The sequence below is a fragment of the Sciurus vulgaris genome, assembly GCF_902686455.1.
Source record: "Sciurus vulgaris genome assembly, chromosome: 2".
NCBI lineage: Eukaryota > Metazoa > Chordata > Mammalia > Rodentia > Sciuridae > Sciurus > Sciurus vulgaris.
The window spans coordinates 31,208,220-31,232,601 of NC_136462.1; the positions used below are offsets into that span (position 1 = coordinate 31,208,220).

Consider the following 24,382-nt stretch of genomic DNA (forward strand, 5'->3'; position numbering starts at 1 on the left):
GGAAGAGGCCAGGCGACTGTAGCATGTTGGAGAGTCAGGGTGTCAGCAGAAAGCGGCAGATTTGGATGGAATGAACTGAGGAGCGTCGAATAACAGCACTATTGTAACTGGCGCAGGGAAACATACCCGTGGGCGTGGGGAGCCCGAGGGCTGGTCAAGGAGAGGGGAAGGTCACTACTGGGACTGCACAGGTGGCTGCATGGAGAGGGGCCTTCCAAGGGAGCTGTGACCATCAGTAGATGGGTGCACCCACCCCACATGACCTAGCAAAGAGGGGGCTGGGAATAACGCCCCATCCCTCTCTTCCTCCTCTGATCTGCTGCTGGCATCTGCCCTGGCCCAGGCCACCAGAAGCAGAGGGAAAGGCGCAGGTGGCTGAAGCTGCAGTACAGGCTGCTGTGACATTGCACAGGGGGAGGAACACTGGAGGAGATCTGAAGGGACCCCTGGGAGACCGGGCACAGAGGTGGGGGAAGAGGTGATGGGCTCAGAGGGGAGAACGGAGGCTGGGGACGTTTTAGGGATTCATGGGCCAAGGGAGCTGAGTTCCCGAGAGGACCCCGCCTGAGGCTACGGGCCTGAATCATTAATGCCATGGACTCAGGAGGGAGAATGGGGGTGCTCTTTCCCTTTTTTTTTGTATGGTCTTGGGCAAGCTGTGTAAACCCCCTGAGTCCCAATTTCCTTATCCATAAAGTAAGAATGATAAAGACAATTCTGTACCTAATAGTAGAGTACAATGAAAGCCACAACTACTCATCAGGGTTTCTGGTACACCCAGAAAAGTCTTGGTAAATAAAGGAAGAACAGATAGAAGGGTTTACCTGAAAGAAACTGTCCGAGCAGCCAGTTTGTACTAGGGAAGGCTCAGTGGGGACACCAAATAATTCATTTATCCAACTAATACTTCTCAAGGGCCCATGGTAAAGCCAGGGATTGGTACCGGTAATGCAGTTTTAGGTACTGAGAATGTAGGGTGAGCAAAGTAGACCAGTCTTTCTCCCAGGGGGCTTACATATTTATGGGGAAAGACAAATAGTAAGTAAATGTACAAATAAAATAGTTTTTGTTAGTTGGAAGACTGCTAAAAAGACCATCAAGCAGAGAGATGAATAAAGAATAGGTGCTGTAGGTAGTGGGTTGGGAGGAGGTGGCAGCTAGCAGAGCCCTAAGGAACCAGCTCTGTAAAGACGAGAGAAGAGTGTGCCTGCTCCACGGAGCTGTAGGTGCAAAGGCCCTGCGCAAGAAGGAGGCTGGTCTTGGTGGGACCCAGAAGTGGTTCAGAAGCTGCAGAATAGAGCTGCTGATGGCTTCTCCCCCTGGAGTGGGTGGCAATACTAAGTGGAACTTGTCCATGCCCAATGATGGTTAGCTGTTGGCTATTTTATTATGACTTTAATAAAAGTTCTTATTGAAGAGAAAGGACCCACCGTGAGGTGGCTTGAGTGGCTTATTACTGTGAGGCTCTGCAGTGGATGTGCTCTGAGCAGAGGTGTGAGCTAGCACTCTGCTCCCAAGGGGCTCGCAGCCACCCCTGGGACAGGCATGTAGAGGTCCCAGCATCAGAGGCATCCTCTGACTCCTCCACAGGGCTGCAGTGGGGACGGGGGACTTTGAGGGGAGACGAGGAGATGAGAAAATAAAATCAGCACCCATCAGATCTGACGGCATTAGTCAGGCAAAGCCAAAGAGAGTTCAAGTTTGTGTGCCCCAAAGCATTGCTTCTGCCCTGCCCACACAGCCTTTGAAGCAGTCTAGACTTGTCCTGTTGGAAGTTGTTGAGACCCTTCTGCCTGCCCTGACCCGCTAGGCCAGAGAGGCCAAGGCGGGCGAGAAGTCAGAGGCAGGCGGAGGGCAGAAGCCAGGGGCTGCTAGGAGGGAAGCAGCTGGTTAGCTAGGGGCACAGCAGAGGCAGAGGGCAGCGTCGATGGAATTAACTAGAACCCTGTGTGTCTGGTAACTGGCAGATTCTTTGGGTAAGATAAGTGGAACCCTCTGCAAGGTAATTATTAGAGAGCATAAATTCCCCAGATAACCTGTCCTGGGGAGAGATATTGATGGCTGGGGCACGTGCTGGGGCTGCGCTCCTCCGCTGATATTGACTCCTGTCTCCAGGCCCTTCCAGCGCCCTGCTCTGCCTTCGTCCCTCCCCGCTGCACAGGCCGCAGCCTCCCACTCCCACCAGCTCTTCTGGAGCTTTCTGTTTGCTCGCCTCTCAGCTTTCTCAGCGACCGAGGTCCAGAACGTGGCGTGGCTCTCTGGCGATGCTGTGGTCCAGCAGGATGGGTGGTCGAGGAGCAGCCCCTATGGGGAGGAGATGCCTGAAGACAGGAGGCCTGATCCTGCTTGGCTGGGTCCCCAGAACGAACGCTTCCCAAGTGCATGTCAGTCAGGGTCCCGCACTGTGGGGTCGGGGCCTGTCCCTGGTTCTAGAGACGGAGGGAATGTCACGCGCTCAGCGTGGGCAGGCAGGTGGCAGGCGCCTGTTGTCACAACTCTCTCCGCTTACGGTCCTTTCTGGAGGCTTCTTCTCTCTCCAGAGCCTCTCGGCCTCCCAGGGAGCCCACACTTGTGCTGATACTCTCTAAATATTTGTTGGCCAGGTATAGGGAGGGACAGAGGGCTGCTTGTGGGCTAATGGAGAGGCAGGGCCACCAGAGGTGGCTTTTCCTATCTTGTCCTGGAAAATTCAATTCTGACCCTGGCCCTGCACCCAGCTCTTGACCAAACCGGACCTGTCTCCCTTAGAAGCCCACTTATTGCCATTACTGCCCAGTCTGTGCGTCACCTCACTGTGACCCCGAACAGCTTACCAATGAGATGACCTTATTGTTTATAAGCCAAGCAAGGCCCCTTTTGAGAGGGAAAGGGGAAATCATACTTATGCTGGGCTTTTTTTTTTTTCATTGTGAATGTGCTGATTTTTATTTAACTAGTTTCCTATTAATGATCATTTAGGTTTCTCCAATCTTTTGCTGTTAAATACATTGTTTAACACACCTGAAAATTTCCAGAGAGGGAGCTTATTCTAAGGTTACTCATCTCACCTGCTGGGTTTATTTTTGGCACATTTTAAGCAACAAAATAACGAGGTTGTGCTGTTGCTGCTTTTATTTGTTGTTTTTAGATATACATGACAGGAGGGTGTATTTTGACACATTATTCATACATCGAGTGCAACCCATTCCAATTTTGATCCCATTCTTGTGCTTATACATCATGTGGTGTTACACTGATTGTGTATTCATATATGAGCATAAGAAAGTTATGTCAGATTCATTCCACTGTCTTCCCTATTCCCATCCTCCCTCCCTTTCCTTCATTTCCCTTTGTCTCATCCAATGAACTTCTTTTCTTCCCCTCCCTACCCTCCCTTGTTGTATGTTAGCATCCACATATCAGAGAGAACATTTGTTGTTTGGTTTTTTGGGATTAGCTTATTTCACTTAGCAAGATAGTTTCTCTAGTTCCATCCGTTTACTGGCAAATGCCATAATTTCATTCTTCTTTATGACTGAGTAATATTCCATTGTGTTTATAGACCACATTTTCTTTATCCATTCATCTGTTGAAGGGCATCTAGGTTGGTTCCATAGTTTGACTGTTGTGAATTGAGCTGCTATGAACATTGATGTGGCTGTGTCACTGTAGTATTCTGATTTGAAGTCCTCTGGGTATAAACTGAGGAGTAGGATAACTGGGTCAAATGGTGGTTCCATTCCAAGTTATCTAAGGAATCTTCACACTGCTTTCCATAGTGGCTGCACCAATTTGTAGTCCCACTACATGGGCACCTTGATATGAACCAGGATGCAAAGTGAGTCCTGTTTATTAAAGTTCCATCTTGAGTGATGCTGAGAATATCAGGCTCACCAGCTTTTTGTGTTCCTGGTGATGGTTCAGTATGATTGGCCCTGGGCACCCCCTGGCTGGCCTTCCGCATCCCTGGATTTGACTCCGTGCATTCCTTCATTTGTAACAAGTGAGCACTTGACAGATTGCATCCTGGGGCCCAGCAAGGTTGAGAGACTTGCTGAAGACCAGATTGACTAAGCTCTGACTTCAGCCTGGAACCCAAATCTCTAGATTCCTACCTGGGCTGATTGGGGACAAGCCTCTGTGCTCCAGTCCACGGGCTGATAGAGTCATGAGTGGACTGGCTGCTTCTGTGAGCCTGGTACGTTTCCCGATCACTCTCTGGAGGGGGAGGGATGTGACCAGGCAAGGCGGGGAGGCCCAGGAGGGAGAGTAGCCTGTGCCAGGGCCCTCCTCTGCCAGGTTCTTCCCCAGGACTCTATTTGGAGTGTGGGGGGCATGGAGGGTCTGGACAGCACCTTGACAGAAGGCACTGGCTCTCAGAGGACATTCTGGGGAGAGGGCAGAGCATCCGATTCTCCAGCTGCCTCAGGAATAGCCTTTACCTCAACAGGAGGAAATTAGGGCTGTGCCACTGTAGGAAGCCTCGTCTTACACACTGGCTGACGGCATTTCCTAAATGAAGGAGGGCTTTCCAGGGAGCCTAAGAAAAAATTAATTTTCAGTGATGAGTTGTGCTTGCTGTAGTTAACAATAATTATTAAATAGGTAGGGTAAGCTCGTGCTTGTTTTCCTTATTATTAGCTGTATTTATGGGTTTTTATTAAGTTGTACCAAGCTGAGATAATTGTAAAACTATCTGCTTAAGCTGTGTGACTCTTAGGTCTCCTATTCTTTTTTTTTTTTTTTTTTTCATTCCAAAGGTGGAGTGTTTTCATTATTCAAGGCTTATGCGGTAAGCCGGGAGTTGGCAAACTTCTGTAAAGGTCCAGATAGTGAATGCTTTGCAGGCCGTGTGGTCTCTGTTGGAACTACAGTCATCCCCCCTTATTCTTGGGGTTACATTCCAAGCTCCCCAGTGGGTGCCTGAAACTGTGGCTAGGACTGAACCCAATGTATGTTTGCTCCTATGTGTACTTACAATGAAGCTGAATTTATAAATTAGGCAAAGAGATTAACAACAGTTACTAATAATAAAGTAAAACAATTATAACAATATTCAGATACCGTGACTATCAGATAATCTAGATGGCTACTAAGTAATGCTATTACATGTAATGGCTATAAGCTCCAGGCTGGTGGCATGTACAGAGGGGATATGTTGGACAAAGGGAAGACTGGAGCAATCAGCCTGAGATTTCATCTTGGTGTGAAGTTTAAAATGTGTGCATTGTTTGCTCTTGGAATTTTCTTTGACTATTTTTGGACCATCATTGACCATCAAAAGCAAAACCACAGATGATAAGGGGGACTGTTATACTCAGTTTTGCCACTGAAGCATGAAAGCAGCCACAGACAATATGTGAATGAATGGACAGGGCTATCTTCCAATAAAACTTTATTGACAAAAATTTGCGGTGAGTCTGATTTTGGCTCAGGACCATAGTTTGCAGATACCTGCTATACATGGTAGAGAAACCCCTGAACAAGGAGCTGGATTGAGGATCTAATTCCAGTTCTGCCTTTGTGTGACTAGGGGAAATCACATTACCTCCCTAATAATTGATTTTCTTTGTACTAAAACCAGGCATCAGATTAGATAGTCTCTAAATGCTTGGACACTTCAGTCTGACTCTTCAGCTTATGACAGTCTGACATTTCTCTTCTCTTTTGAGTAGAAGTTCAGAAAAACAGGGTCCCTAGAGCCTGTTGCCCCATGCTCACACTTGGGATGGAATTGGTTTCTAAACCACTTTTTGCATTCTAAATACATTTTGTTTTTCTCTGACGGTGTCTTTTCAGGAAGTTCCGCCATCAACCCTCTTCCTGACTTACTGAGAGGTGACTCTGAGATTGCAGAGTTTATCTCTGGGCTGTTTGTCAGTATGGGAAACTGAGGCCCAAAGAAGAGAAATAGCTAAGATTATCCAGCAGATCATGCTTCCAAGAAAAGTAGTGTTATTCAGGTTATTTTAATTCTTTTGTCTGGATTTGCATCTTAACGGGGTCTTGTACCTCCCTACGCAAATCACTTTGCAGATCTATATAATGGGGGGCGGGTAATGGTGTGGGATTGTATGACGATAAATCAGATAAGACATGGACAGTGCTTCGAACAGTGCCTGGCACACAGAGTAAGTGCCCAATCAAAGTTAGCTCTGCCACTATTATTATCACCGCCACTTTCTATCACCCTTCTAAAACTATGTTGGGTCTGTCTCTACCTTATTTTTATTTCAGATGAATGTTCAGGTTTGGGATTGGAGACTTGGAATGAATGCCTCTGACCTGTATGTTAAGTGACTCTTGATGAGGTAGAAGCGTTGGGAAGGAGATGGTGGTGGGTAAAGGCAGGTAAGGGGAGGGAGCCCAGAAACATGGGAGAATGGGTGCTAGGGAGTGGAGTCAGGTTCTAAATTCAGCTGAGCTCCCTGGTAGGTTTTGAGATTTACATGTTTGTGCATTCAAAGCAGTAGGCCAGAGACAGTGTTCTCAGAGGCCTTCCAAGAGAAATTGGGGTGATGCTCAACCTGGTGGCAGGTTAGATGAGACTGTGCTTCTTTGTTTGAATGGATGTCCCTTGGAAGGGCAGCCTGGAGATCACTGGGTGTGCAGGGCATTTGCTTCTGCAGGCTGATTTTAACCAACTCTGACAGGAGGGCAGAGGCCCCCAAGCGAGGTCAGGACCACAAATCCCATCCCAGCAGGTGCCTGATGGGGAGACAGTGCCCTCCGGATGACCTTCAAGTTCCCATTGATTTCCTGTCAAGCAGCTTCCCCACCCCCAGCCTGCTGCTGCCCCTGGCACTACCCAGAGGTCCAGGACTCTGCAAGAGGACACGGATCAGCTCTCTGGGAAAGAACCTGCAGAGGAGGTTAATTTGGTGAGAGGCCCTTGAAAGGGAAATGGAACGGGTCACATTGGAGACTGTCTTTCTTCTGGCACTGCTAGTTTACAGTGCTAACGTCAGGACAGGAACGACCCTTTTGGGGAGAGAAAGGAGTGACTAGTATCATGGATGGCACTGTTTAATCTACTTGACCTCACCCCGTTTCTAGGTTTTGAGGTGCGTGGGTGGCGTTGTGGGGCCATGAGCAAGATTCCCATATGGACTGTGGAATGGGCCGCTAACCTGCTGCTCTGGGTGTGTGGGGTGGGGAGGGCCAGAAGAGGGGCGGCAGCTGTGGACTCCTCCCTTTGCTGGGGGCCTTCAGAGGGCCAGCCTCTGGCACCCTTCAAACCGCCTGTTGTGGGTAGACCTTTTGGATGTTTTTCAATGATATCTGTTGAGCATTTCTTATGTAACAAATCTTGTGTTGGGTGGAAGGGAGTCTGTTGGGACGAGGACACTGGTCTCAGGGAATTCATGGTTTAGTTGTGTAGAGACGATCATCAGGCAGAGAGAAACTTTTTGTTAGAAGTAAGTATTACAAAAAATAAAATAGGATATGAGATAGGAAGGGACAGGGCAAGAGTGGCACAGGGTAGGTTCCTCTAGATAGGAAGAGTTCTCTGGTAAGTCGGCCAGAGGAAGATCCTGGAGGCGTGCATGGCGGGTAGAGATGGCATAGGCCAATGTCTTGTGGTGAGGTCACCTTGGGTTAGGAGAGGAACAGAAAGAAGTGCACTGGCCCCCATGGGCAAGGGGGCCACGTGACAAGATGGAGGAGGAAAGGTATCCATGGGCATATAGTGTGGGAAGGAGTTTGAGAAGATATTGGGTGGGATTTAAGGAAGAGAGAATGCCATGGTCCAATTTTTATTTTAAAAAGATCACCTGGGCTGCTGCACAGAGAATTGACTATAGGAGAACGTGTTCTTTGTGGCTGTGTTAAATGCCAGACCAGTATTCCCTTTATCAGGAGAGCAGTACTGAGGCCCATGTATTCCAGCCGCAAAGATGGGGGCTGAGGCTGTTTGTCCAAGAATCTTCTCTAATCAACGGCCTGCTTCTATGGTGATCACACTCAGGGGACAACCTCTGGGTGCTTGTGGCTCCGATTTCAGAAAGGACTTGGTCTGTGAACTAGGGAAACTAAAAATACTTTCTCAGTCGGTGAAGTTTCTGTGGTGGGTGGGTGTTTTCCTTCTAGGTATGAGTCACCTTAGATAAAGCAGGATATATATTTTTTGTTTTGTTTTCCTTTTTTGGAACTTTGCTGCGTTCTATACCTTCGTTAGCCTCCACAGGAGAGATTTATTTTGTCATGCCTGGATGCCATTTGAAAGGCAAACCTTGAATACAAGAGAAGCCACAGTCTCCTTCCTCCCCGGAGCATCCCCCTTTGCCGGCCCTCACACTCCATTATTTACTGGAAGGAATCACACTGCTTTTCTCTTGCCTCCTGTCTCCTGTCCTTGGCAGCCCCTTGACTTCAACCCCGAGATGCGTATGTCATCAGAACACCAAGTGGCAGCTCGGAAATCATGGCCAGGTTCAATATAAATTCTGTCTTGCTTAGGCAGCTTTGCATAATAAGTCCCTGAAAAGTCTTCACCAGAGTAGATGCCGGAAAAGGGATTTATTGGGGCTAGAGGGCCTGAACGTGAGGCCGAGTGGCACTGGAGTCATGATGGGAGTTTTCGGGTTCAAATTCTTTGTCTGACGTGGCTTTCACAAGGGATAGCTCAATGTGCCCTTCCTGGGATGTTATGAAAGTCCCAGTTAGGGACAGAATGTGTACTCCAAGGATGTCAGGGCCTGCTGCATGCATGTGCCTCGATCAGACCTCTTGGACACTGTACCAGGCATGAGAACTTCTGAGAGATTCGTCTGCAGGTTAGGCTGGTGTTGCCAGTTTAATCCATGCCAGTTGCCTGAAGGTTTTCCAACAGGAACAAAACCAGCTGAATTAAACCAAGTCAGCTAACTGGACTTTCCAGCTCTGCCATGAAAACATGGCAGCCGAAGAGCATGACAAGGACCTCTTGCTGATGCCCTTGTTGTAGAAGGTAGGGAGTTCTCCTTAGAGCAGTAAGTCACTGGGCCATCTGCGATGTCACGATCATATTCTGAACATCCAGAATCTGAATCTCACAGCTGCCCAACCCCTGTTGATTTCTCTCAAAAGCCACTGCCTAGATCAGTCTTTTGGAGAGTGGGGTGGTGGCATTCTTGACAAGCACAGAGGACTATTTCCTGCATCAGCAGAGGCTTTCGGAGAAGGGGAACTGGTTGTTCTGTGACATCTCTTGGGGTGCCATGAGTGGTGTAGATGGAGAAAGAAAAATTGTGAGAGCTAAATTGACCTTTTAAAATATTTAAAAAATTTTTATTTTATTTTTTGGTATTGGGCATTGAACCCAATGCTTAACCACTGAGCCCCCCACACACCCAGCTACCCCTCTTTTTTTGAGACAGGATCTCACTAAGTTGCTTAGGGCCTTGCTAAGCTGTTGAGGTTGGCTCTCAACTTGTGATCCTCCTGCCTCAGCTTCCTCAGCTGCTGGGATTGCAAGCATGTGCCACCACGCTTGGTAGAAGGAGATGGGGAAATACAGGGGAATGTGATCTGTAGGGCATCTGGAGAAGCCAGATGGACACACCCTATGCTCTTATGGAGAAAGAGGGTCTCATGCATCTCTCAATGGTGACTCTTCCATTGGTTTGCTAGGGATGGGTGACATCTCAATCAGCCATATTTATCGTAGGACTCTACTCCCAGGGCAGTGTGGTTGGGGTGCAGGTAGGTATATAACTCTCAGTCCCTGTCCTCCAGACACTCGCAGTCTAACTGACTGGGGAGAGATGAGGGGATGGCAGAGACTGGCAAAGCATGGGGGATAGTAATGTGGCTCACAGAAGACAGAGCGCAAATTCCCCTGGCAGGGAGAACCCAGGAGGCTCCCCGGAAGAGGCAGGACTTAAGCTAGGCTTAACCAGTCTAGATCAGCCAGGCTTAGGACACAAGGCAGGGATTTCAGGTGGGAGGATGACACGGGAAAAGTATTTTGTTGGGGTTCAAGGGCAGGACCATCTGCTTCATACCTGTGGGAAATCAGATGAGAAATGATAAGTTGAGTCATTCATTCACTCACTCACTCATCACTCAACCCAATATGGCAAACTCTGTGCTGGATTTTGGGATAGAGCAGCAATTGAGCCAGATGCAATCTCTGCACTTAGGGAAGACTTTGCGGGGACGGCTGGGGTTGTCATGTTCCAGCCCTTCTGCTCTCTGATGCCTAAGGTTCAGCCCTGGTGATCTGGCTGCCTTGGGACAGAGGTTTGAGTGGGGTTTCTGATAGCCTCAAAGTCACTGCCATGGTGAATGTTTTACGGATGTGTGCCACATGGAGAGGACCAACCTACCTGGACAGAGTCATCGCCGCATGTGGCAGAAAATACCGTTCTTCGTGGGAAGGAGAAAGGAATGACTGTTGATGTAAGCATCCATGTCTGAGTGCCAGAGGGTCCATCTCATTAAATCCTTACACAGACCTGATGTAGAGGCGATGTTACCCAAGGACCTGGCTCAGGGTTGTGCAGCCTATAGGTGGCAGAGCTGGACTCAGACCTGCCTGATACCCAGTCTTTCCTCTCTGTCCTATCCTGCTGTTCTCTGAGAGCCTCAGCAGCCTGGCAGAGGAATTGGGGCATCCTTGAGAGCCATCTTGAGTTGTCTACTGAGGAGTGAAAGACTAATAACTGTGTTTGAGGGAGATTTCTTTTTGCCAGGTTGGATAAGAGGAGAGCTATAGTGATTGCCGACAGGAGATGGCTGCAATAACCCAGGCGCTGGGTGATGAGGATTAAACTAGAGAGACTGCAGACATCCCCCACCCAAGTTGCAGCAGACAGCCATGTGCTCTAAATCACCAGTGTGCATGAGCAACAGACACTGAAGACTGCACATGCGTGTCGCATATGCTTTATGACTCTGGTTGAAATGCCTACCCTTAGGGGTGTGGGTTATGAGTTGCTGTCAAGTTCAATGCAACAAAACTTATTTGGTATCAGCTATGTGCTAGGCTCTGTGCTGGATGCTGGGGTGAATCAGTAAAAAGCTCAGGTATGCAAGGCTGCTGGGCTATACCACTCCAGGCAGTGCTGTTCACACTGGGGTTGATGTGCATGGCACCCCTGGAGATGTTTGGTGCCCAGCCTGAGTGGCTATGTGCAGTAGCCTAGCAGATGTGGTGTCTGCCCTCATGGGGCTTAGAGTCTAGGAGGGAAGACGCATATTAACCATTGAATTGAGTTGAATCTGACATTTGTAGTAGTGTTACTGTCTTTGTTGGAAGAAGATAAGACGGGGGAGGAATCCCTCCCCTGTCTCCCCTATCCTTCTTAGCCTTACCTATTTGAAACATCTGGAAACCCTAAGTGTGGATGTTGCATCAAGATTTCATAGACTAGGTGGATTAAACAACATTTATTTTTCATAGTTCTGGAAGCTGGGAAGTTCAAGGTTCAAGATCAGGGTGCCGGCACGGTCATGGTCACGTTTCTGGTGAGAGCTCTTTCCCCATCACTTGCATATGGCTGCGAGAGAAAGAGAGAGAGAGAGAGAGAATGAGAGAGAGAGAAGAGAGAGGTGGGGGCAAGGGGCAGGAGGGAGAAAGTGTCTTCTTATATGAGCCCTCATCCTATCATGAGGGCTATGTCCTCAAACTTGGGTTTCTTTTCAAGGGTCACTTTAGGAAGAGTGTATCTTCAAGAAACTAAAAAGTTTCCCCCATCTTGCCAACATTGCCTCTAGCTTGCCAGTTATAAAAAACTGAACAGGACACAAAGCGTTTCATGCCGCAGTTACAGTTAACTGTGTTTAAATACAAATAGCAGGAAGTGAGCATATTGATGTGGATGAGCTTTAATGTGTGTTTGTGGGTGGCTGTGGAAATGTGGGCAGCTGGGAGAGATGGCAGGAAAGCCAGGTGCCCACAGAGAAGAAGAGGCACCACCAGGGGAGGGAGGGACCAGAAATCTTGCCACAGGCCCGGGTTTCTCTTTATCTCTGCTTATCTCTGTTCATGTGCACGGATGGCAGGCCAAGGTCCTGTTTTTACAGCAAAAGGGGGCTCATGACTTACAGTGAGAATGGAGAGAAAATGAAAGAACTCAGTGTTCGATGGGGTGAAGGTCAAGGGAGGGTCAGGGAGAGCTTGCTGGGTGGATGGGGAGCAGTGTTCCCCAGGTGTTCTACCCCGACCCCAGAGGAGTGGAGTCTCAGGGAGGGAACAGGCTGCTGGCAGGAGGTGAGAAATTTGCTATTTGAAATGTCGGGACACCTGCCTTTGGGTCTGGACACAACCAAATGGACTGTGAAAGGGAGGAACCCAGTGTCTGGTTGGCATCTCAGGATAGTGGACTCGGAAGCTGAGTGAGCAGTTCTGTCGCCAGAGCAGGAGGTCGGAAGATCAGAGGGTCCCAGAGGGGATTGTGATAGGCTCTGAAAAATCATGTATGGAGCCTAGTGGTCAATTGTTTTGGAGAAGTTTCTTTTTTTCCCCACTCTGAGTCATCTTTGGCCCCATGGAATCCATCTCCCCACAGGTATGCTCAAGGAGGGTCGCTGGAAATGTCTCGCAGGAACATCCAACTCTCAGGGCTAGGATGTCTCCCTCACTCCAGGTGGGATTATGAAGGGACTCCCACCCCTAACAAAGCCTGCTAGATCCAGGCAGCTGCTGCTGCTCCAACCAGCAGGCCGTGCAGGGCCCAGCAATTTGTCCCCCTGCCTTTCACATTTCTGATTGCAGCCTTGAGTAGCCTGCAGTCAGTTGTTGATGAGGACATCATTCTACCCTGCCTTGTGCCAGCTTCCTCAAGCCCAGGACATCCATCACCCCCTGGTAATCTGGCCCCCTCAGTTTGGTGCCGACAGGTGATGGCGGGGGTTGGTCCTCCCCTGACCCAGCCCGGGGCATGCTGGTCACAACTCCACAAAAATGAGTCATTTGCTGCCAGCCTGTCCCTGCTCCCTGTGCCCCTTGCAACTTTAATGCAAATGTCACCCTGGGATCCTATCCTTGTGGGATTCTTTTTTCTTTTTTTTCCTTAAAGAAATACCATATTAGAAAGGACATTTGTCCTTTCTCCTGTTTAAATTGCTTTCCACGGGTTCAGGAGACCTGGCCATTGATTTTCTTCTAGAGAGTGCAGTAAGCCCTGTGAAGATTTTGGCTAATTAACTTTTGGAGAAGTGCTTGGATTTATCAAGGAGGTTGAAGTCTTTTTTTTTTTTTTTCCCTCCCACATCTTGAAAAAGGCTTTTAACTTTTGTTTCCGAATTTCTGCCAACACCCGATCTGTTCAAAAGTGACTTCTCTGGAGATGATAGAAGAGGGACTGTTGGATGTCACCTTTTTGCAGCTCTAGTCTTTAAGACAGTTGTTTCAGTGTGCAGAAATCTTTTCTGTTTATCTAAGAGAGGAATCATTCACACAAAGATTATATTTAAAAACATACATCTACCCTGGCATGCCTTGTTACTAATAATACTGCATACTATGAAAGTGGAAAGTATTTAAGATGAAATTAATTTTTGCCTGGTGTGCCACTTTGTTTGACTTTCTGTTCCATTTGGTGCGAGGCACAAATATTGGCCAGCCTCACTTTTCCTTTTTTGCAAGTTTGCTTTCTTGTTCCTCTCATCTGGGCCAAAGCTGTTGGGAGTGAGTTTCCAGCAAATGGAAACCCTTTGTTCTACGTGAGCTTTGGTGGTCAATTTCTTTGTCTCTTTCTCTCTCTCTTTCTCTCCCACACACACACTCTCTCAGCAGAGTTTCTGAGGTTAACATCTTTTTAGTAGTCTGTCAAAAGATCATGGGAAGTCTGTCCATTAGGTGCTCTCGCCAGTTCTCATCCATGTGACGTGGCTGGTGTGGCTGGCTGCTGTTTCGTGGAAGGCTGTGGAGCATCCAGGAAGCCCTGGATGAGCCATGTCACCTTGCCTGGGCAGAGCTGCAGAGCTGCCTATAAAAGTTCTGTTCCATGTGTTACACTTGGCAGAAGGATGCATTCAATCTGGTGTGTCACAGGCGAATACTTTGTTGAAAAGAGGTCTTCATTTTTGGTCACTCTTGTGATCCTAGTTACCAACTTAGATTATATCAGTTTATGTGCTGTTCCATTTTATAGCATCTTCTCCCCACTCCCTTGGGGCATTGAACCAAGGAGCACTTAACCACTGAGCCACATCCCCAGCCCTTTTTTGTATTTTATTTAGAGATAGGCTCTCACTGAGTTGCTTAGGGTCTTACTAAGTTGCTGAGGCTGGTTTTGAACTCACCATCCTCCTGCCTCAGCCTCCTGAGCCGCAGGGATTACAGGCGTGTGCCACTGCGCCTGGCCCATTTTATAGCATCTTAATGGGTTTCATCTCCCCTCCCCAATTTATTTCCAGTGGTGTGACTATTATACTTTGATGATAGTTTGTTTTTGTAACTGCCAGAACACTTTCTGAGCATGCTCTGCCTTCCCTGTGAGGGTGACCATCTTTAGAGGTGAAGAAGCAAAGGTTTTAATTTTTTTATTTTTCCAGATGCAACAATTAATTTCCAAATGATGTCTCAGAGATGTCCATGGTCATATTCTCCCATCTGAAGATATTTTCTCTGAATTCTTTGTTAGAATTTAACCCACTGACTTTTAAAAAGTCATATGAAAAGGACTATTAAAAATTTTGGTTCCTAAAAAGTGGTGGGGGAGATGTGCATCAGTTGAAACTCTTGTGAACAGTTGGTGGGACTGTACAATGGTGTGGCCACTATGAACAACGGTACAGTTGTTCTTCAACAAAGTAAGAATAGAAATTACCATATGACCCAGCAATTGCACTCCTGGGTATATACCCCAAAGAATCGAAAGCAAGGGCTTGAAGAGACATTTGTACACTCAAGTTCATTGTAACATTATTCATAGTAGCTAAAACATGGAGGCAACCCAGGGGTCCATTGATCAATGAATGGATAAGCAAAATATGGTGTGTATACACACACACACAATAGAATATTATTCAGCCTTTAAAAGAAGGAAATTCTGACACATGCTATAACATGATGAACCTTGAAGATATTATATGAAGTGATATATGTCCATCTCAGAAAGACAAATACTGTGTACGTCTTATGTATGTGACTTCTATGAGGAACTTACAGGAGTCAAAATCAGAGACAGAAAGTAGGATGGTGTTTGCCAGGGTTGGAGAAAGGCAGGATAAGGAAGTTATTGTTTAATGGGAAAGTAGTTTCAGTTTTGCAAAAAGAAAAAAGTTCTGGAAATGGACGGACTAGGACTGTCCTTGATACCACTGAGCTGTACACTTAGAAGCGTTTAAGATGGTGAATTTTATGTTATGTGTACTGTACCGCAATTTAAAAAATTGGCAGAAAAGCCCTTGTATTAGTCAGTATTTCATCACTGTGACAAAATACTTGGGAAAGTCAACTGAGAGGAGGAAAGATTTATTTGGCTCACAGTTTCAGAGGTTTCAGTTCATGGTTGGCTGGCTCCATTGTTTCTGGGCCTGTGCTGAGGCAGTACACCATTGTGGAAAGGTGTGGCGGAGAGAGACTGTCATCTCGTGGCCAGGAAGGAGGGACAGAGTGAGGGGAAGGGGTGCTAGGGGAGGAGATATACCCTTCCAGGGCACCCCCAGCCTGTAACCCACTTCCTCCAACGAGGCCCCACCTCTTACAGTTTCTACCATCTCTTAATAATGCCATCAAGTTATGAAGCTCTCAGTGGATTAATCCACTCATGAGCCAATCTCTTCCCCAAAGCCCCACCTCTGAACATGAGTGCCTTCAACACACCAACCTTTTGGGGGACATGACAGACCCAAACCATAACAACCCATGACTTTACTTTCTTTATTTCTCTGAATATTTTGGTAAAGAAATAAATTATTTTTAACTTGAGAGACTTTCTCTCCCAGATTTTGGCTTCCTCAATTCTACGTAGAACCAAAACAAAGGGACATTCATACTGTTGCTTCCAAACGAGTGTCTGGATTCTTCCTTTGCCCCTGTGACTCCTCTCCTTCCTGCCCTCCTCACCCTCCCAGAGACTTAGGGAGAGCCTGGCAGAGGTTGTGTTATTACATTTGTATTTCCTTTCCAGTTTCTACCGTGTGCCTATGTTTTATTTGTTAGGTGTTTGATTTCACTGATTATGTTTGTCTTTTACGTTTGATCAATTATATCAGTGTTATATTTTTGGTCTTTGAAAAAGACACTATTGTTAAGTTAGTAGCATTACCAGGTGTCCAAATATTCAGGAACATGAAATTTACTGTGCTTAATCAGGTAACAGCTCCTGCAAACCATAAAGGACTTCTATTTGTGTCTCCAACTCTGGGAGTTGAATTATTTGGAGTTCAAGTATTATTTGAAATGCTTCTTTTGTTTTCTATTAGGGAAAGTCATTTAACTCTGGGGTTTAAAAAGATTGGTGCTTGTCTCTTTCCACCCCTTTCTCTTTATAATAAATAGCCCCTATTTTTCCAGGCTGTTTTCTCTGTCCCCCTAGTTTTTGTTTATGTAGAACATTTCTCTTCTATTGTAATGGGAATCTGGGTACCTTTGCTGGTGGTTTGGGTTCATCTAGTGTGTCTTTGTTGGGGTCTGAGAACAAAAGGTGGCTAATGGGAGACGTTAGAGAGAAGATTCTAGAAGCTAGATGTCCTGTAGGCCCCATGCAGAAGGTAGTTCCAGAGCTACCTCCATTGTGGAGCGGGACCTTGTGCCTCTTAGAGCAGGAATTGCAATTTTCCCCTCTGGCTTATTCCTGGGACCCTTTGCTGTGTGTTATAGGGGTTTCTAAGTTACCTAGTAGATTTGGGTTGGGAAACAGAATCTGGTAGAGACCTGATGCCGTTATCTTCTTCCTCTTGGCAAGGCTCTTGGTGCTCATTGCGTTGGTCATCAAAACAGTAGATTTGCTGGGGGCATGGTGGCTCATGCCTGTCATTCCAGTGACTGGGGAGGCTGAGACAGGAGGATCGCAAGTTCAAAACCAGCCTCAGCAAAAGTGAGGTGCTAAGCAACTTAGTGAGACCCTAACCCTAAATAAAATACAAAATAGGGCAGGGGATGTGGCTCAGTGATCGAGTACCCCTGAGTTCAATCCCTGGTACACCCCCCCAAACCAAAATACCATAGCAGATTCTTCCCAGAGAGGGAGGAGGGGACATCAGTTTCCCTCTGGGTGTGTTTTGGTGTTTCCTGGCTTCAGTCCTTGGTTTTCTATCTCCCGGCAGGCTCGGGGACCAATTCTACAAGGAAGCCATCGAGCACTGCCGGAGTTACAACTCGAGGCTGTGTGCAGAGCGCAGCGTGCGTCTCCCTTTCCTGGACTCACAGACGGGGGTGGCCCAGAACAACTGCTACATCTGGATGGAGAAGAGGCACCGAGGCCCAGGTGAGCCATGCCACTTCCGACATGCGTGCATGTGGGTTCCCAGTCTGGAGGGAGGACCCAACTTCTGGGTGTCCATGCAGCGGAGAAGGGTCCCAGAGACAAGCTACACCTGCTTTCAAGGCACTCAGCTGCTTTTATAGCCCCTGGAAGGTGTTCCAAGGAAGGAGACAAGGCTGGTGTGGGTCATTGAGGATGTGGGGCTGGGAGTGAAAGAAGGCAAGACAAGTACACAAGAACAATTTTCATCTTTCACGCTTGGTGTTGGTTACAAATGAAAATCGGCAGTTGAATATGGATGGGACACTGGGCTTCTCACCAAAACTCTGACGCTTAAGTTCCTTAATGGATAACATTAGCATTTACTGTTCAAGGTTTCGTCAGGAGTCGATGAACGGGTTTAAGAAAACTCATGACATGGTATGTCCTCCAGAAATGCAGGGTATTATTGTCGATGTTCCTATATTATTATTACCATGACACTAGTCTTCTAGTCTCTGGAGAACAGAATAAAGACCCATTTTTGGAGATTAGGGAAGAAATACAGGAATGTAGTTTTCTGGTTTTATATGGGTCTATCTAAAAAAACTTTTTATTTTGCAAAACTTTACACCCATATAAAAATGGAGCCAATGGTAAAATGAATCTCCTGTGTAACCCAGTGACCAACTGGGGGACAATTTCATTTCATTCATACATACCTGCCACCTTTCTTTCTGACTTCAGATTATTTTGAAGCAAATGTGGGACATTATTATGTCATTCATAATCGTTTTTTTTAACGTAGCTCTAAATGTTAAGGACTTAAAAAACCCAGATCAACCCATGATTGCGTTCCAATTCCAGTGATACTTTAATATCATCAAATATTTGGTCAGCATTTATTTCCCCCTCTAGTTTAAATCAGGACCCAAGTAGAATCCTATGTTGCAATTGGCCAACATGTCTCTTAGGTCTCTTAAAATCTGTAGGTTTCTGTCTCTGTCTCTCCTTCCTCTTTTCATGTTATTTGTTGAAGAAACTGGGTTGTTTGCACGGTAGGGTTTCCCAGAACCTGGATTCGCTGATGGCATCCCTATGGTGTTATTCCCATGAATTGGTAATTAGGTCTAGAGTCTTATTCAGGCTCATTTTTTTTTTTTTTTTTTTTTTTTTTTTTTTTTTTTTTTTGCAAGAACAATTCCTAAGTGGTAGAGTGTGCTGTCATCAGGAGACTCATAAGGTCTGGTTATCTCTCTTTTACTGATGTTAGCAGCCCTTGATGATAATTGTCTAGATTCCTTATCCCATTAAGAGTTGCAAAAAAGGTGACATTCGATTCGAGGCCATTGTTATTTCTTCATTTATTAGCACTACAACTTTTATAAAGAAAAACATCCCCTCATTAAAATTTTGGCTATTATGAGGTACAGTTGACATAAGAAAATCAGAATAACTGATTTTCCCTTTATTTACCAGTTTTCAGAATAATGAGTAGGCTCCCTGATAGTCTTCAAAGGCGATCAATAAAGTTATTTGGAGCACCTCCGAGAACTGAGACTTACGCATATTTGATGTATTTGAATCCATGGCTGCCATTCTTCTGATTGATGCTTATGTTGTCCCGTCTTTGTCCAGGAGGGGTTTTGGTCAGAGCTGGTGGTTTGAAACACCCCCAGTAGTTTCTGATAGCCTCCCAGCTCCCTAGTTTCTGGACAAAATATTTCTAGCTCGCCTGTGTACTTCCTGCCGCAGACCTGGAATCAGCAATTTCTCTAAGAAACCCCAGTTCCTTTGTGTAGGAAATGTTATTAGAGACCGTGGACTGTGGCATTTGTTCATTGCTTCTGGGATGGTCATTGTTTCTAGGTCTTCTCAGCCAGCAGAACTAAGAAATATTTTTCTTTTTTGAACAGGGAAAACATTATGAAATCATACTGATATTTCCCATTCAATTCAGTTTTACACAGTTTATATTTAGCAATTTTCAGTTTGGGTCTCTTTTCTCCCACATCAAAAAACACTGGATAGCTGGGTGTGGTGGTGCATGCCTGTCTCCCAGTGGCTGGGGAGGCAGAGGCAGGAGGTTCAAAGCCATCTTAACAATTTAGCAAGTCCCTAAATAGCTTAGGGAAACCCTGTCTCAAAATAAAACATAAGAAAAAGGGACTGGGGATGTGGGTCAGTGGTTAAGTGCCCCTGGGTTCAATGCTTGGTACCTACCCCCCCCCCCAAAAAAAAAAAAAAAAAAAAAAGAAAGAAAGAAGAAAGGATTAAGATGACCACAGGGATTCAGGAGGCTGAACTGAGAGCAAAAGCAGACAAATAGCAAATGCAGAGAGTCACTGTGGTCAGATAATATTATGAACCAGCCGAAGAACTTGTTGAGGGTCCAGAACTGTCAAAGTGCAGGAACTTATTCTAGGCCAGGGTCAAGACAGATGGTAATTTCAGAGTGTCAGCTTCAGATGTCAGCTTGAAGTGGGCTATTCATGGTTATCGTGGGCAGAAGAAACCATGCTCTGCTAAGGTTCAGGGATAGGGATTTGGAGTTTCATCACCGAGGTGATTTTTCTGGGTAAGGCTCCTGATGAGTGACCAGGTGATGGGGTCAGTGTCACCATGTCCACTCTTGGGGTGCTCCTCCTTTTATGGGCCTTGGGTAAGGGATTGGCTTCATTTGGTGGTCTGGTGTGTTAGATAAGTTCATGGGTCTGATTTTTCTGAAATGAGTCTGATACGCCCATGTATTCATTTGCTTCTGATTCATTTGATAAGTTCACAGGTGGTCATTTTTATTAGCAAAATTAATTTATATATCAGTTTGTGCCTTATGGTCATGGCCAGGCAGATGGTGGTTGTTTACTTGTACAAAGTGTAGAGTCATTCTACCTCAGCACTTGGACTCAAAATGGAGTAACTCATGGCAAAATACCACATTATAAAATGGAGTAACTCAGAGTTAGGCACAGCCTAAAAACTACTGTTCTATTCATCATGGAGTAACGCAGAGCCGGGCACAGTCTGCTGTCCACAATGTGCTCTCATTGTTTTCAACATTTACTGGGGATTTAACCAAGCACTTGTCTACCATGGAGATACATTCTAGCCCTTTTTATTTTTATTCTGAGACAGGGTCCTCACGAAGTTGCTTAGGTTGGCCTCAAACTTGCCTTCCTCCTACCTCAGCCTCCTGAGTAGCGGGCAATATAGGTGTGCGCCACCAGCCTGGCTGATAAATTTGATTTTGATGTGTCTTGGCATAGATTTCTTTGGGTTCACCCTATTTGAAATTTATTCAGTTTTGTGAATACACCCCCCCCTCCCCACACACACGTTTTGCCACATTTGGGAAAGTTTTAGTGATTTTCCCCCATATACATATCTTCAACCCTACTCTATTTTCTTTCTCCTTCTGAGACTCCAACACAACCAATGTCAGATTTTTGTGGCAGTCCTCCAAGTCCCTGATGCTGTATTCATCTTTTTCTGTCTCTTCTCTCTCTGATGCTTAGACTGGGTGATTTCTATCATTTTCTCTTCAACTTCACTGCTTCTTCATTCAAGTCCACTGCATTTGCATCGTTTTATAGTTGGTATCTGTGTCTTTTCTCGTTTGAGATCTTCCTGGTTCTTCACATGATGAATGATTTTGATTGAGTCCTGGACATTTCGGCCATTAGGCTATGAGACTCTAGAAGTTATTTAAATCTTCTGTTTTAGCAGACTTTCTCTGATGCTGTGCTTGGGGGGAAGAGGAGATGCTCCTTGTGGTTGTAGATGGGGGTGGAAGTCCAGGTTCTTCACGTGGTCTCTATTGGACCCCACTGTGGGGGGAGTGCCTTGTCACTGCTGGTTAGAGACATGAGTTCAAGCTTCCGCTAGACCCCAAGTGACACCTCGGTGTGTCTGATTCTCTCTTGGCCTTTGCTGACATTGGCCCAGTAAAGGTTTGAGATGCCTGGTTATCTTGGTCTCTTTCCTTGTCCTTTAGTTAGAGAGTGAGCAAGCAGGGTTTTCTTGGGGCATTTTTTGACCTGCATTTATGGATGTTTTCAGATTATCAACTTTTCCAGTACCTGGTCCCGGTTACATGATGCAAAAAGAATACTCAGGGAACCTACCATCCTATTGTTCCTCAGGTCTCAGGATCCCTAGCTAAGTCTTGGACCCTATGCTTTCAGTATTTCCTTATGTTTGTTGTATGAATAATGTCCAGAATATGTAGTCGGACTTAGTGGGAGGAATATGGAAAAGCTTATCTGTTTTCAGAAGCAAAAGTTTCTGAAATTGATTTTTTTATTTAAAAAAAAATGATTCAAACTTTTGAGTTTTGGCTTTGAGAGCATTTTGGATTTTTGGATTAGTGATACTCAAAAAGTCTATATAAATAATTAAAAATCTGAAAAACTCAAGTCTGAAACATTTCTGGTCCCAAACATTTCAGACAGGATATTCAATCTGTATATTTATATGCAATAAAGTGTATGTATTTAATATGTACTGTTTGATAAATTTTTAAAGGTATACACCTGTGAAACCATTGCCACAACTAAGATAGAACATATCCACATATCCAGGGTGATATCTTTTATCTCTTGTAATCAGCTCCCTCTCTTCTTACTCCTTCCCCTGAGGCGATTACTGACCTGCTCTCTGTGCTGGAATCATACATATACTACATGCTTCTTTTTGAAGGGGCAAAAGAGCAGCTGGCTTCTTTCACTTAGTATAATTATTTTGAGACTCATCCAGGTTCTAGCATGTATCAATAATTGATTTCTTTTTATGCTGAGAGCTCTTTTACTGCATGACTGTAGCTCTGCTTATCCATTCACCTGTTGATGGGCATTTAGATTTGTTTCTAGGCTTTGGCTATTATAAATAAAGTTACTATGCTTGTATATAAGTCTTTTTTTTTTTTTATGGACTTTGCTTTCATTTCTACAAGAACAACTTAGAGAGGAAAAGTTTATTTGGGGCTCAAGGGTTCAGATGTTCAGTCCATGGTTGGCTGACTCCATTGCTTTGGACCAGAGGTGAGGTAGAACATCATGGTGGGGAGGGTGTGTGTGTGTGTGTGTGTGTGTGTGTGTGTGTGTGTGTGTGTGTGAGAGAGAGAGAGAGAGAGAGAGACAGACAGACAGACAGACAGACAGACAGACAGACAGACAGACATGTGTGCTGTGTGCTCCAGGGACAAAATATATAATGCCCAGAGCATACCCATGCTGACCACTTCCTTCAAGTCATGCTTCACCTGCTTATAGTTACCACCCAGTAATCCATTCAGATTGTTAATCCATTAAATGAGTTGACCCACTGCTTAAGTTATTGTTCTTACATTCTCATCATTTTACCTCCTGTATGAGCTTTTCTTATACTCAAACCATAATACCTTCCATTCATTTATTCTCTGGTAAAGTGCTCAATTCTTTTGTCCATTTTTAAATTGAATTGTTTCTCTTATTATTAAATTTCAGTAGTGCTTTGTATATTCTAGGTATAAGACCTTTATCTGACATATGCTTTGCAAATCTTTTCCTCTAGTCTGTCTGGGGCTTACATTTTCATTACCTTTATAATTTCTTTTAAGAAGCAGAGTTTTTAATTTTGATGAAATCCAATTTATCACTTTTTTGTTTTATGAAATGTGCTTTTGGTATATCTTAGAATTTACTGCCTAATGCAATGTAAGGGTTTTCTCTCACTTTTGTTTTTCCTAGAAGTGTTCTAATTCTAGTTTTTTTTTTAATATTATTTTAAATGTTGATAGACCTTTATTTTATTCATTTATTTATATGTGGTGCTGAGAATCAAACCCAGTGCCTCACACATGCTAGGCAAGCACTCTACCACTAAGCCACAACCCCAGCCCCACATTCTAGTTTTTATTTAGGTTTACATTTTCAATTGATTTTGTATATGGTGTGAGGTAGGAGTTAGTTTATTTTTTTGCAGATGGATATTCATAATTCATTGAAAAGTCTAGCCTTTCTCCATTGAATTTCCTTTGTTCCTTTATCAAAAATTAGAGGGCTGGGGTTGTGGCTCAGTGGTACAGTGCTTGCCTAGCATGTGTGAGGCACTGGGTTCGATTCTTAGCACCGCATATAAGTAAGTAAATAAATAAATAAATAAAAATCCATCAACAACTAAAAAAAAAAAAATTAGGTGTCCACATGTATGTAGGTCTCTTTCTGGACTCAATTTTGTTTCATTGATCTACTTGCCCCTCTTCACAGTCTTATCAAAATATCTGATTATTGTAGTTTTATAATCCATCTTAAAATCAGGGATGTTATACCTCCGAATTTGTTCTCGTTTTTGTAAGTTATTTTGACTATTCTAAGGCTTTGCACCTCTAAGTGGATTTTACGAATTATTAATTTCTACCAAAAATCTGCTGGCAGTTTGGGATTGTGTTGAATCTATAAATCCATCTGGAGAAAACTGACAATTCTCACAGTTGAGTCTTCTAACCCATGAATATGGCATATCCTCCATTTATTAATAGGATTAATTTTTTTTTTTTCGTGGAGTTAGGAATTGAACTCAGGGTCTTGCATATGCTAGGCAAGTGCTCTACTACTGAGTTATATCCCCAACCCAGTACTTAAATGACAAAGGAATTTTTAAAAATTTCAATTTCTGATTTTTATTTTCTGGTATACAGACATGCAATTGATTTTGAATATTTATCTCATATTTTCTGACCCTGTTGAACTTTTCAGTTCTGTAGATTCCATAGTATTTTCTGCATAGTAGATCACAAATGAGTTAAGAAAACTTACTTCTTTTTAATATGGTGACTTTTATTTACTTATCTATTACACTGTCTAGAGCATCCAGTACAGTATTAGGCAAAAATGGAGAGAATGGACATCCTTATGCTCTTCCTAATTTTTAGGGATGAAGCATTCTTGCTTTAAATAAGTATGATGTTATCTATAGGTTGTTTGTGGATTCTTCTTATCAAATTGAGGGATCTCCCTTCTATTTCTAGTTTTAGAGTTTTTATCTGGAATAGTTATTGGATTTTCTATTTCTATTGAGGTGATCAT

At 44.8% G+C, this 24,382-nt stretch overlaps 1 protein-coding gene across 6 annotated transcripts in view; it reads left to right on the forward strand.

Moving 5' to 3' along the window:
* The window catches only part of DPF3 (double PHD fingers 3), a 255,087-nt gene that overhangs the window by 97,334 nt on the left and 133,371 nt on the right, over positions 1-24,382 (forward strand). For all 6 annotated transcript variants that reach the window (XR_013762256.1, XM_079129846.1, XM_079129845.1 and 3 more), the window contains exon 2: positions 17,182-17,342. Coding sequence is in view for 5 of the 6 variants with exons in the window: in XM_079129846.1 (XP_078985972.1) it covers positions 17,182-17,342 (161 nt within the window). In the remaining variant the exon portion in view is untranslated. The remainder of the gene's footprint in view (positions 1-17,181; positions 17,343-24,382) is intronic.